At 36.9% G+C, this 14,314-nt stretch overlaps 1 protein-coding gene across 6 annotated transcripts in view; it reads right to left on the bottom strand.

Annotated features, from left to right (window-relative positions):
• Window positions 1-1,430: 1,430 nt before the first annotated feature.
• The window catches only part of relch (RAB11 binding and LisH domain, coiled-coil and HEAT repeat containing), a 48,233-nt gene continuing 35,349 nt past the window's right edge, over window positions 1,431-14,314 (bottom strand). For 3 of the 6 annotated variants that reach the window (XM_046877712.1, XM_046877714.1, XM_046877710.1), the window contains 10 exons: window positions 12,982-13,061; window positions 12,596-12,702; window positions 10,920-11,019; window positions 10,118-10,200; window positions 7,162-7,225; window positions 6,923-7,061; window positions 6,700-6,816; window positions 4,007-4,095; window positions 3,624-3,694; window positions 1,431-2,003 (listed from right to left, as the gene is read on the bottom strand). In XM_046877712.1, the coding sequence (XP_046733668.1) occupies window positions 1,883-2,003; window positions 3,624-3,694; window positions 4,007-4,095; window positions 6,700-6,816; window positions 6,923-7,061; window positions 7,162-7,225; window positions 10,118-10,200; window positions 10,920-11,019; window positions 12,596-12,702; window positions 12,982-13,061 (971 nt within the window). In that variant the 3' untranslated portion in view covers window positions 1,431-1,882. Of the gene's footprint in view, window positions 2,004-3,623; window positions 3,695-4,006; window positions 4,096-6,699; window positions 6,817-6,922; window positions 7,062-7,161; window positions 7,226-7,550; window positions 7,777-10,117; window positions 10,201-10,919; window positions 11,020-12,595; window positions 12,703-12,981; window positions 13,062-14,314 lie in introns of those variants that run through there. The other 3 variants (XM_046877711.1, XR_006928967.1, XR_006928968.1) reach the window with 3 other exon arrangements.

The following is a 14,314-nucleotide window of genomic DNA, read 5'->3' as shown; positions in this document are numbered from 1 at the left end:
GGGGAAAAAAAAAAAGCTCTAAAGCAAGAAGGTCGTGATTGAAGTGTTTAAGACGTCAAGCCGCACCCAAAGATCCTTAGAAATGAGAAAGGAGAGAAGTCAAAGTTTATTTTATGCAAATATTCCTGTGAAGACATTAAAAATATCAAATAAAATATATCAACGAATGCACGATCGGGGGGGTTTAAATGTTAACGATTAACTACAATATGCAAATTCTGTTCTCAAGAGACGGGAAGAATGTCTTTACAAGGCAGCTTGTGAACTTTGAACCTGGTGGGGTTTAATCCAAAGAAGAGGGTGTACTGTTTATTGTTAGAACACCTGGCTGCTGATATCATATCACACCACACAGGTTTATAGAGCGCCACAACAAACAACCACTTTTTTTGAATTTTTTTTTTTATTATGACACCAATTCCCAATATACAGGATACAGGTATGTTCCATCTCATCATATAATACAGTTATTTACGTTTTTTGTTTTCGGCATATTCAAAAGAGGAAAGAAGTTCATCACGTAGTAATAGAAAACACTGCAACACATGAAAGAGCGCAAGACAAGGAGGGAATCTTTTTTTTTTTTTTTTTCTTTTTTCCTCTCCTGAGAACATGAATGAAATGCATGCTTAAATGATTATTAAAACTGATTCTGAAGGTTTATTTATATACGTTGTAGATTATAAAGTACATCAAATTGGCTTGTTCATTTGGTGGTCATGACATGGTTTCGTATCCACCCACTTGGTTATATTTTCTTTTTCTCAAATTGCTGCCCTTGAACCTGTTGGCCTGTGTAAAAAAAAAAAAAAAAGAAAAGAAAAGAAAAAAGTGTTATAGATTGAATAAAACAAGCAAAAGCAATAAAAACACAAAGGGGTTAAATGTTCCTGTGGTTTAAACACCCTCTGCACTTCTCATTCTCCTCCTCTGTCTCTTTCGTTCCTGCTTGGTTTGGAAAAGGTCCTGATTTCTGAATCACTGCTGTACTCATGACTAAGAGATCCCTACTTACACCATCTCCACACACTTACCTCTGCACAGGGGGAAAAAAAAAAAGCTCTAAAGCAAGAAGGTCGTGATTGAAGTGTTTAAGACGCGTCAAGCCGCACCCAAAGATCCTTAGAAATGAGAAAGGAGAGAAGTCAAAGTTTATTTTATGCAAATATTCCTGTGAAGACATTAAAAATATCAAATAAAATATATCAACGAATGCACGATCGGGGGGGTTTAAATGTTAACGATTAACTACAATATGCAAATTCTGTTCTCAAGAGACGGGAAGAATGTCTTTACAAGGCAGCTTGTGAACTTTGAACCTGGTGGGGTTTAATCCAAAGAAGAGGGTGTACTGTTTATTGTTAGAACACCTGGCTGCTGATATCATATCACACCACACAGGTTTATAGAGCGCCACAACAAACAACCACTTTTTTTGAATTTTTTTTTTTATTATGACACCAATTCCCAATATACAGGATACAGGTATGTTCCATCTCATCATATAATACAGTTATTTACGTTTTTTGTTTTCGGCATATTCAAAAGAGGAAAGAAGTTCATCACGTAGTAATAGAAAACACTGCAACACATGAAAGAGCGCAAGACAAGGAGGGAATCTTTTTTTTTTTTTTTTTTTTTTTTCTTTTTTTTAATCATAAATCGAACAAAGCAAAAAGGAAAAACAAACTCGATGTGACAAAAAAAAAAAAATGTGCAATTTTCTTTGGAGGTTGGAATATAGTACATTTAAGACATAAATAAGATATAAAACAGAGCCTAAAAAAAATTAACGGGAAAATAAAGGCAGACGTTTGACTTCTTCAAGTAGGAGGTCCCAGACAGCAAAGGCTTATGGGAAACTTCCCTAGCAGCGCTCAATTCACTTCTTTCTCTGGAAAACGTTGGCCAGCATTGCACCTGACGTGGTCAGCTGACCCATCTTACTCAGGAACTTGGTCTTTGCGTCTTCGCCTACCAGACTCGCTGCGATGGATATGGACCTGAAAGCAGAGAAATGCAGAAATGTAAATTAAATGAAACAAATGAAAGTCTTTACTAGTGTTTAGAGATTTATGGGAAAAGCCTCCTGTCCTGAAAACCAAAGTCTTTACTGTGTCTGACTAAAAAAAAGCAAAAATAAGAGTGCTGCAAGAAAAGGATCACATAATGCTTAATGAACTGGAATGAAAGTCTAATCTGGTATATAATACAACATTATGTCCAAGAAATTGGACTTAATTAGAATTAAACCTATTTTTTTTTAATGACCGGTCTAGTGGATTTTACTGACTACTAGTAATATGACTTTGGTTTCCTGTGTACAAACCCTTGGCTAATTGGTTTTGGCTAATCTTTAAATATAGATATGTTACTTACAGAGCAACATTTCAGTTTTATTATTAAATAACATTTAATTGTGGCCTCAATATAATCAAAAGTAGACAGATGTAACCTTTTTTCTTAGGCATAAAACTTTTTTTTAATCTGTCCTTTCAGATGTAATGTCTCAAATACTGTAGCTAGTCTCTGGTTATATAGGCTGCCTTTAATTATACACTACACAAAAGAATTAGGACACCTGACTTTTCCAGCCATATGTTCACACTGTTACCACAAAGTTAAAAGGTACACAATTGTATAGGATGCCTGGACATGGTGGCACTAAATTTTTCATTTACGTGAACTTGGAGACACGAACCCTTTCCAGCAGGACAATGCACCTGTGCACAAAGCCAGCTCCCTATGAAGATATGCCTTATAGTACATGAGTTGTAGTTGAAGAACTCCTGCTATAGAGCTCTAAACTCTATTAAACACATTTGGGATCATTTGAAACAGTGACTCTTTACCTCACCTACATCCGTATCTGACTTTACAAATCTTTCAATGAGCACAAATCTCCACAAGCACACTCTAAAATGTAGTTATAAATTTTCCTATAGGTTATGTGGAGTGAATGTAAATGAAAAACTGCAAATGGAGAATGAATGTTCAAAAAGCACATTCCAAATCTTATCATCAGGTGTCCACAAACCTCTGTCCATAACGTGTAGTTAGAAAATAAAGTGTCCAGTACAGTACTTGCTCAGATTAGAAGTCGAAGCGGCTGCATGTTTGGGCTGAACGGGTTCATTTCAGGGAAAAGAGAAATTTTTAACACAATAACCGTTATAATCACATTATAGAGCCAAACTGTTTCTGCAATTACAGAAATGTTCCTAGACAAGTCCAAGTCAAGTTTATAGAAAGTGTAACAAGACGCTGTGTTGCTTGAAGCCAGAGGTTTGAATATGAACTTAGCTGGTTCGCCATAATCATAAGCGCCAATGCCAGAGGCATTTATGCCTGATTGCTAACCTCAGGACATTTCAGAGTCAAACAAACGCTGGGCTCCAGGAGCCTGGTTTTTACGGAAAACAATAAAACTGTCATCTTCGCAATTGTGATTCATGCGCATTTATATTCTATTCAGTTAGCCAATATTAAAGCTGCACACAATGCATGTCCCTGGAAATGTCTTTAATTTGATACTATGAGATGATGTTTACTGTGACCTCAGAAAACTGAACAGATTGGGGAACGGACACGAAGGCAAGAAACACCGGACAACAAGATCTCACCCTTGTGCCTCTCCCATGGCTCGGTTTTCCACCTTCAGCTCGCACTCCTTAATCATAGAGCTGAGAATAACCTGGAGACGAGAACAGAGCGGCAGAGTAAAATTAGAGCGCTGCTGGGAACTCTGACACCATGTGGCGTGGGTGCTAGAGACATATCAGCTGGGCATTAGTGGGCCAAAAAAATTAACAAATGATGTAAAATACTGGTTGTGAAGACTGGATGGGAAAATACACTACCTCTGAAGAGGTCACATGACAATAAGGATTATTACCACACAGACGACTTAGAGATACCAACGACAGATTTCCAATTTGAGAAATTGGAATTTGTATTTCTTTTAAAATTATTATTATATATTTTTTTTAATTAATGCTCAACCTACCTCATGTTCTGGAGAAAGATGCTCCATGTCGGTTCTCAGGCACCTCAGACCAGGAAGAAAATGATTTACCATAATCTCTTCAGAAATGACTGAGACGTCACGGTTAAGGAAAGACAATTAGCAAAACATTGCAAAAAATTCCATATTTAAAAGTCTAGTCTGGTAAGTAATGCAGAATTATGTTCAAGAAATTAGACTTAATTAAAATTAAACTAATTTGTGTTATATAAGTGGTCTAGTACTACCTACATCTACTTACCCTTACTTTTTTATCAGTTATTGAGCAACATGGCAGTTTTATTATTAAATAACAAGATTTAATTGTGGCCTCGATATAATCAGATATAGGCAGATGTAACCTTGCGTCTTAGGCAGGAAACAATAAAAAAAAAATCTGTTTTTTCAGATGTAATGTCTTAAATACTCTAGCTAGTTTCTAGTTATATGAGCTGCCTTTCACTATACACTATATGGACAAAAGTATAGTAAAAGCGACACCTGACTTTTCCAGCTATATGTGGTTCTCTCCCAAACAGTTATCGCAAAGTTAAAGGCACACGGTTTATAGGATGTCTTTGGGTGTAGTAGCATGAAATGTTCAATTCATTTGAACTAGAGGACCCAAACCTATTCGAGCATGACAATGTTCCTGTGCACAAAACAAACTCCATGTAGGTATACTTTGCATGGGTTGGAGTTAAAGATCTCCTGCTCTGACATAAACCTTACATTGGGATGAATGTGAATGCTGACTGAACCCCTGGCCTCGTCATCTCACCTACATCTAGAAGAACATCTAGAAGTTTGGAGGATATTTTATAAGAGCAAATTGGGACTGAATGTGGAATGCTAGTAAAGCTGCGATAGTGCTGTGATAGGGTTTTTGTCCTACATGACCAGTTGGTGTTGTACACCGATTTTTAGGGCCTTCTAGGTCCCGCATTCAGACCCTGGTCCACCACTTTCCTAAGCAGATAAGCAGCTTGTTTATTTTAAAATTCACGACTTTTTAAGTCTACTCTAACCCAAGCAAATGAAAAAAATAAGGTCCAAATGGCACGGTGGTCTTTATGAAAAGCAGATCCCTTTGGTCTGTTTTGAAGAAGGGTCTCATAAACCAGCTGGAGAATACACCACGGTCCTCCCTTGAACCCACAAAACAGGGCCTACAGATCTCCCACACACTACCCACTGTGGTTACGAGTCGCCTGTGTGACAGAACTAGTGTGGGGGGGGCGGGCGAGTAAAAGAGAGGAAAAGGACACCAGACTTATACATTACAGCAATAACACATGGATAGGCTGTACATAGATTAAATGGCTAGAAAATGATATGAAAAGAAGTAAGAAAATAAGAAAAAAATAAAATAATAATAATCCACCTACACATAGGCATGTGTGCTGGGAAACCAAAGCAGTGGGCCGATCCCTAGGCTCTCGTTGCCCACCGCAACATCAGAGAGCGGGCAGCGTAGCGTTTCACCATCCACCCTGCAATTTGCCATCCAGAAATGGCTGAGGTTTATTTGCTTTCGTTCGCTGCCAGCTTGACACGTAAACATTTTGAAAACGACACAGGGCTTGGAAAGGGGAGGAAAAGCGCCGACAGAGAGAGGAAAAAAAAAAAAAAAAAAAAAAGACACACGGAGACGGACAGAGATGCCGTGTCAGCCACAGAGCCTCCGGTCTATTTAAAATAGTTGAACAAGACTCAAAGCAGCAAAGATCACAAACGAGGGTTTACAGGGAGGCCAAGTTGTACAGAGAAAAGGGTTCTGTGGCTAAAACGTGCGAGTCTGACGAAAAGTTTGCTACGTCGATAAATACAATCGGTAATAATCCTAAAGGTTCCACTTGATCCGTCCCGGAATTACGATTTTTACTACGAATGTGTGAAAACTATTTGTACCGCTACAAGAATGTCTCTTAAAAGCAGAAATTCCTGACAATTTCAAAATATTGAGTGAGCGAACGAACGAATGAATGAAGGATGGAAGGAATTAATTCCTTTTAAGAATAAATTAATTAATAACAAAATATATAGATAACTATGTTTTGTGTTTCTTAAATTTTGACATTTGTTACAGTATGTTGAAATAAGTAGAACAGTTAAAACATATCATTAGAAAATGTAACACACATATACACATCTGTATTACTCAAATGGGGTCTGAAAAATGCAAACTATTAGATATTTTTCAAATGTAATCAATTACTTATCAAATAGAAAAATAAGTGTATTGCATTGTTTAGAATCTTTTCTATTTTATTTTTATATATTTCTTTTATATAAACCAAGCAGGCATTTTATTTAAAAGTGTAGTAAAATTAATCCGAACCAAGGTACATACACAATCGTGAATTTTGTGTACCCTTACACCCCTCTAATATATGGACAAAAGGTTGTGGACACCTGACCATAAGAACTGTGGCTTGCTTTAAAACATCCCATTCCACATTCCCACTTGCTGTTATAATAACCTCAACTCTTCTGGGGGGAAAAAAGTTTCACTAGATGAAATCAGGTGTCCTAATACATTTGTCCAAATATTGTATGAATTATTTAGTAACTAGAGTGATCCTAACAGGAAAGGTGTACAGTCTATAGTATACCTCTCAAGATTAATTACAAAAGTAAACAAATCAAAAAAAAGATGTGTGAAAGGAACTCGAAGTAACAAGGTAAAAGGATACAGCAGCAGGATAGAGCGCTGTAGGCCTCAAACAACTGGCCAGCAATGTCCATGCGCTTGTTCTCCATCGTCTGCATGTTGTTACCCAGTGCAAGCTTGTGCAAATGCGGAAGAACAACTGTGGATACAAGGGCAGAACATTCGTCAGACCTCCGTGCACTACAAGTGAGACACACAAAGGCAGAGCGTTAAACAAAACTAAACAAAAAAAACTTTGCACTTACACTCGTCTCTGAACCTAGGCTCGGCGTTGGGGCCCACCCTGCCAAACGTCTTAATGATCTCCATGTGCAGGGAATGCTGGTCCTGATACAGCGGGTCTTCCAGAAAAGAAGCCAGCTGCATTTTCACTCTTTCCAGCAACTGAAGCGAGCACGGAATCAGACGGTTGTAAGGCGCACACATTTCCTAAACCACCATAACACTACAGCTGGCTTTTGTGAGAGCGAAAGGGGTACCGTACCTCTCTTTGTGTTACAGTCTCCATAATGGTTCCAAATGCCGGAATTGTGGAAATTCTCACAGAGCTGCAAGAATGAAAAAAATAAATAAATGTCAAATCAACATGCACCCGAAACAACTAACAACCCCTTGCACCCAAAAAGATTTAACAACCCAACAACCAATACATTTACTGATCACCACTGATGTATGAAATATGAGGTAAGCAAGGATGGATAATGTTAGACGATCATGCCAATGCCAATATGAACCACTACAAGACTATTACAAGGAAAAGAAAAGGAAAAAAAGTACATGGTGAATTAAAAAAAATATATAGATATAGCCAACCAAGAGAATGAAGAGACAGGATATTGGTGTTAAAATATCTCATGGTTGGGTTTGACTCACAATTCGGGACCACTGCACAAGGTAATAAGGGCCGGGGCTACCCGCTTGTCAATTAAGGCTTCGTTCATGCCTCGAAGGATCAGCTGCAAACCGGGCAGATGCAAAAGAGAGACGGGGGTGTCAAATACAGATGCACGGCCCAGGACCTAGCAGGGCAAGGACTTGGGGAGAGAGAGGGTTGGGTAGAAACAGGAAGGCAAGGGATCTTCGCTTTTGGACCCGAGGACTTGAGGGGCAAGCATGCCAGGAGCCACACGGACGGAGAGATAGACAGATAGACAGATGTGAAGAACATGCTGCTGCTTCAAGCCAGTGGTGGTTAGTGATGATCAAGCTAAGTGAAAATGTTTGTACCACAAACGTGTCACACACAAAAAACCAAAACAAAACAAATTCCTCAAGCCTGGGTTGTATCAAGGAAGCCAACAGGAAAACCTGGATAGAGCAATTGTTTTTTACATTTAACATTACAGATCAATGATGTCTGATCTGACCTCCAGTCCAATCCGATCAAATCTGTAGAACATGTGCCTGTACCACAGACAAAACTTCCTAAATGGTTCCCAATGCTGAAAATCTTTTCTTGCACCACAGTTATAACAAATGACTAAAGAAGAGTCAATAAACCTTCAAGCAAAAGACTTCTGTGAAAATATTTGCATGCGTAATTTGCGTATTAGGAAATGGGACAAATTTTTTGGAAGGGTGGGGTGAGGTGCCTTTGGGATAAGAACTCAAAAGTTTACTCAGATTAGCCAATTTTACCAAGATTCAACAAGATCCTAGATCAATGATATTCCAAGTCTAGGGTGAGGGTAGGGGGAGTTCAAATGGTAAAACATATCAGAATACTAATATTGTATATCATATATCAGGTCATATATATATATATATATATATATATATATATATATATATATATATATATATATATATATATATATATATATATATATGACCACCTGCCTAATATTTTGTACCCTTTTTGCTGCCAGACATCGAAGGCTTAGCGATTCTATTTACTGTAGCTGATTTCTTTTTTTTAACGTGTAAAGCTAAGGCTAAGAAAAAAATAGTGGGAATTGTGAGAAAAAATAGGCAAACATTTTTTAATATGGCGGAAAAAGGCTTCCATATGAATCTTCTTGAACCTCGCTGCTTTCTTCCCATCCCTGTATTTTTTCATTCTGCAGCGTGTGTTTAGCGCTCCAGAGTTTTGTGGGTGGTGCGTCAATAATACTGGTCCACGGTGAAACACAGTGCTCCGTGATTAGTTAAATAGATTAAATGAAGCATTGAGGCAAATAATTTGACTCTATATTAGGGCTGTCAATTGATTAAAATATTTAATCACGAATAATCGCTAATGTTATATATTGATGACAAATATTGATGCCTTATACAAGCGTATGTTAATTATTTTTGAAACCAAACTCAACATAAAGCAAGAAGACAAAATATTCTTGTAAATGTTTAAAAATTACATAAATCATCAGGACACCAAACGGAACTTTTGCTATGTTTCCACACGGACGGTTAATGAGGTGATACAGAAGAAACTGTTTATTGGTTTATTTGTTTAAACTTAGACATTTCGAGCTTTCTATACTTATATTCATTAAGTCTGTGAGGCAAGTATTCACTGAGATTCAGGATGTTTTATTTGAGTCTGTGAACACAGATGACAGAGAGACATAGATGGCAGAGAGCGCCCCCTGTATGTTTTCTTTATTTTACAAAAGCACAGCAATTTATTGTTATTATGAGTGTACAGAAATAAAAGTAGACCCTTTACAGATTCGAATGATGTATTGCTCTTATCTGTACGATCAAAAAATAATTATTTAAAAGTTATTTAAGTTCGTTTCGGCGTTATGAGGAAAATATGCCACAAAACGCATCGCCGAGTTTGTCGACCCCAGAGGGTTAATTACTGGATGTGTGCATCATCAAACAGCTATATTCAATAATTGACTAATAAAATTTGGCCTATTTGTTACTACATATGCATATCCCTGTAAAACAGAAAATCATGGTTGAACAATTAATGAATTGTATAATAACAATGGGAGTACACGTTGTCTCATGAATTCATAGGGGTGCCAAACATATATAACAATTGTATAATATATATATATATATATATATATATATATATATATATATATATATATATATATATGTGTATATATCCTTGTTAAATATATTATATATATATATATATATATATATATATATATATATATATATATATATATATATATATATATATATATATATATATATAAAAAGGGTAAACAATAAAGACAATTTTTCACAGTCTTCTTGACTCATATTTAGTCAATATTTGGCCAATATTTTAGTAGTAGGACTTTTTGGTTGAGAAAACACATATGCAAAAGTCAGCAGGGTTAAGTCAGGGAAACATGGCACTGTTTTTGACCATGGATTGGTAAAACTGTTGACGTGAGGTGCTTAGACTACCAGAATAGGTCTGCTTTCAGGCTTCCCAGGCAAAACCGAGGCAGAAGGAGATGTGTGAGTGACGGAGGCAGGAGGAGACTTACATTTCAGGATCACTGGAGAGTGTGATAAGTGCTGGAACAACTCTCTGAGCTACTAGGGTTTCATTCACCCCCTTCACCAACAGCTGATTGGTCAGATCAGGGGTGATGTCACACAGGACGCATGGAAGGAGCAAGCAGAGAGTCATGGAACACCACAGGAGAGAGAGAGAGAGAGAGAAGGAGAGATAGAGAGAGAAAGGTAGGAGGGGGGAAAGAGAGTAGGAGAAGAACAACAAAAAAAAAACAACGGTAACAAAATAACCGCAGAGCTGACACGTGACTATAACATAAAAGAAGTACATAGAAGGAGCTGAACACAGACTCATGGATAACAAAAAATGTTCATAGACAGAGAGCTGATTCGCTCTTTAATGTTTTAATTATTTTTTTCCCTAAAGGAATGGAATGGGGAATTCTGCTAAAACCATTCGGAATGATATCAGCAAGCGTGCAGCAGTGCGCGCACACACACAAACACACCTACTCTCACACACAAACACATATGGATGCTTTAAGCTACGACATTCAGTGAAGCGGCGTGTACAGAGAGCACAATGCAAGAGAAGGTGCTAGACAGGGACCAGCAAGTCATCATCAATCAAATGCACTTAATAATGATAATAATAATAATAATAATAATAATAATAATAATAATAAATAAGAAAAGATTTTCATATACAAGAATGACCAAATTTTAAAAGGTCTGCTATTATTGAAAATAATCCAAATATAAAAAGCTTCCAGTTGCAATGCATTTAATTTCATCTTAACAAAAAAGAAAGAAAGAAAAATGCAGACTGACCTCGAACATGCGTGCGGCGGTGCAGCGAACGAGTGCAGAAGTGTGGACCACTCCGTACCACAAGACGGTCAGGAGCAACTCATGGTAGGCCGGGTTCGCCCTAAACAACGACACACACACACACACACACACACACACACACACACACACACACACACACACACACACACTGAAAGTGTCATATAGTGGTTCAAGTACAGCAGACCACTGTAAGCATGATATTGTTAATTATCTCAAAACTCATCCGCGTCACAAAGAACACTTTTTGTTACTAAATGTTATATAAATATAAATTAAAAATAGGTTAGAAAAAAAAAATTATATATACAGTGAAACCCGGTTATGTCGATGTCCTAGGGGGTCGCCAAAAAGCATCGAGGTAACCGATGATCGAGATAAATAAAAATCAAAATGGCAGCAATATATTAACGTGCTTGAAATTTCTTTATGTACATGATGTGTGTTAATAAATGAGAATGTGCATCCACGTGTTTTTGGAGGGTTTTTTTACACAACAGCGTTGCCGCGATTTGTTTGATAAAGGCATGCTATAAAAATACATACAGTACATGTTTATCTGTCAGGAATCCACCTGCCACGCCCCCTTCGGCCCCCTTCAGCGTGTCAGGTGCTTTCTCGGCCGCTTTCTCTGAAGCTCCCGGCTTCAATCGCGCACATATGGTGTTTGTTTAGCATCATCACCAGCTCGTATTTAAACTTCCACACTCTCACTGTCCGTTATTGTTGGTATATGTTGGTTCACGGCGGTCGTTGTTATCGCGCATGCGTATCCCGGTACGTGTCTTCCCACCGGCACTCTCTCAACGGCTGCGCTTTTCTTCCCAAAGCCGCGCCGCACCCCTACTAACACTACAAACACTAGCACTAACTAACAGCAGAGATTCACCAGTATACAATACAACACCTGTAGCAGCTGTAAGGCTTGATTTTTCCGACACTTCCGCGAGTTCTTCTGCGGCTGCACCGAGATAACCGACGTTAAATGGCAAATAAAAAATGCTTAGAAAAAGTGAGAATTTGGCGGTTCCACTTCAAAAACGTCGACTTAATAGGGTTGTCGAGGTAACCGAGGGCGAGATAACCGGGTTCCACTGTGTATATATTTATATATATATATAAAAAAATATAAAGGGATGATTAGATTCATAGTAAGATCTGTGTGTTGGCATAAAAGTTAATGATGTGATGCATTGATTTAAAAAAAGTGTGTTTTGGATACAAAGTAACCTATAATTTGACCAATATTTTATACATAGATTGATTTCTGCTTGCTAAACTGCTGCTGTTATGTAAATATGATGTATTACAACAGTACAGAGAGCAAGGTGTGAGAGTCCTGAGAGTCACATAGAATATAGATTAACATGGCAGAGGTAGAGCTGCATCTTTCTGGAAACAGAGCAGCAAAAAGTAAATGTAATTTATTATTCTTTAATCTCTATTCTTTTTTTTTGCACCACAAAGGCCTGTTTGTGAATGGGCAATGCGTTAGAAGTCAGAAGGCACTTACGTAAACTTATGATTTGTTGTCAGTCTGAACCGAAGAAATCAAAGCGAACTATCTGTACCATACTGCATTGCATCGCATCATATTTGTTCCATTCCAACGTTTTACATAGAATCGCATTGTATTGAATTAAATAGATATGTCATACCCGAGCTCCACAAAAGAAGCTTTTAGACTGTCAAGAGGAGCATGGGAAAGAGACAGGGTAGTCATAACGTCCTCCAGGAAGCCGACCAACAGCTTTCGGTCTTCCTCCTGAAAAGGGGAAAAGGTGATTCAAGGGGAAAAGGTGATTCAAGTACATTTTGCTTATTTAACTCTGTGTTACTGTTACTGAATGTAAAATGATACAAATTGGCAAAGCAAGTAGGTAAATATTGACTGCAAAACATTCATTGCATCCATATCACTTTCACAGCCAAGTGGGGATATTTGGAATTTTTTTTTTAGAAAGCTTATTTAACTTAAATCAATAAATTTTCACATTAATTTCAATATAAAGGTGAGAGAGAAGACTCAGCACCAAGCTCGGACCTGGTTGTAGCATGTCAGGACCCCTGTTGCATAGATGGGAACTGTTGCCTTGGTCAAAATGCCATTACCAGCTGTGGCATCTAGAAAAAGAAGAAAAAAAATCATCATATAAGATAATAAATAACAAATAAAACAAATGAATTCTAAACTGCAATCTTTCATGGACATTTTTAGGAAGACCTTATATTTATGAATACATTATATGGACAAAAGTATTGGGACACCTGACTTTTCCACACAATTGTCCTTGGAAGAGGTAGAATGAAATCTTCAGCATGAAAATGCCCCTGTGCACAAAAGTAGCTCCTTACATGAGCTGTAGTGGAAGATCTGTGGAGACCCGAGGGGCCTGCGATAGAGCTCTGACCTCAACCCTGTTGAACATGTTGAAGGGGAACGTTAAATGCACCCCAGGCCTCCTCACCTCACCTACATCAGTACCTGACTTTACTATCACCTTTCTGGTTGAAAGAATCTCCATAAGCACATTGCAAAATCTAGTGGAATATCTTCCCAGGAGTGTGGAGTTTATTATAAGAGAAAATGGGGACTAAATGTACACTAGGATGTTCAAAAAGCACATAAAAATCTTATGAAGAGATTCCCACAAACGTTTGTTCATATAGTGTTTGTTCCTTTTATTTTTTTGTCATGTGCCCCAATACTTCTGATCATATAGTGTATTAATAGATTATGTATAGCATTTTTCTTTGTTATGTCTAAAATCTGAATATGTATAAATAATTGTGATTAAATATACCAACATATTAAAAAAATAATAAAATAATAATTCCAGCACCATCGTATGTAGTGAGCATATTTGAAGAGACAGAAATCGCAGTAAAACCTTTAACTTTAGTAAATAAATAAAATGAGATCTTAATTATAATTTATAAATTTTGTAAAATTTAAGTAATAATCTTTGTGAGTGCGTATTAAAGTTACGAATTTTAACCTTCAAACTCACGTACAAAACGTATAACTCTAACACTAGTTACACACGTGTTGTAATAATAATAATAATAATAATAATAATAATAATAATAATAATAGGGAAAAATTAAATTTATGCAACTTTATTTAGTCAAAAAAAAAAATCAAACTCCCAAATAAAAAATAAATCACGTATAAACAATAAAAAAAGTGAAATCACACATAAATAGATGTTAAAATGTATCAAATACTATGTATAAAATTATTAAAAAAATAAATAAATAAAATAAAAAAAATTATATATCTTTATTTTTTAATATATTTATTTTATTACTTTTTTGCATGACTTCTGTCCCATAGGTCCCGATGGACTTTAATATCTATATAATAATCTTTAATA

The sequence above is a fragment of the Silurus meridionalis genome, chromosome 21 (genome assembly GCF_014805685.1).
Source record: "Silurus meridionalis isolate SWU-2019-XX chromosome 21, ASM1480568v1, whole genome shotgun sequence".
Lineage (NCBI taxonomy): Eukaryota > Metazoa > Chordata > Actinopteri > Siluriformes > Siluridae > Silurus > Silurus meridionalis.
This window is presented reverse-complemented; position numbering and strand designations above follow the sequence as displayed.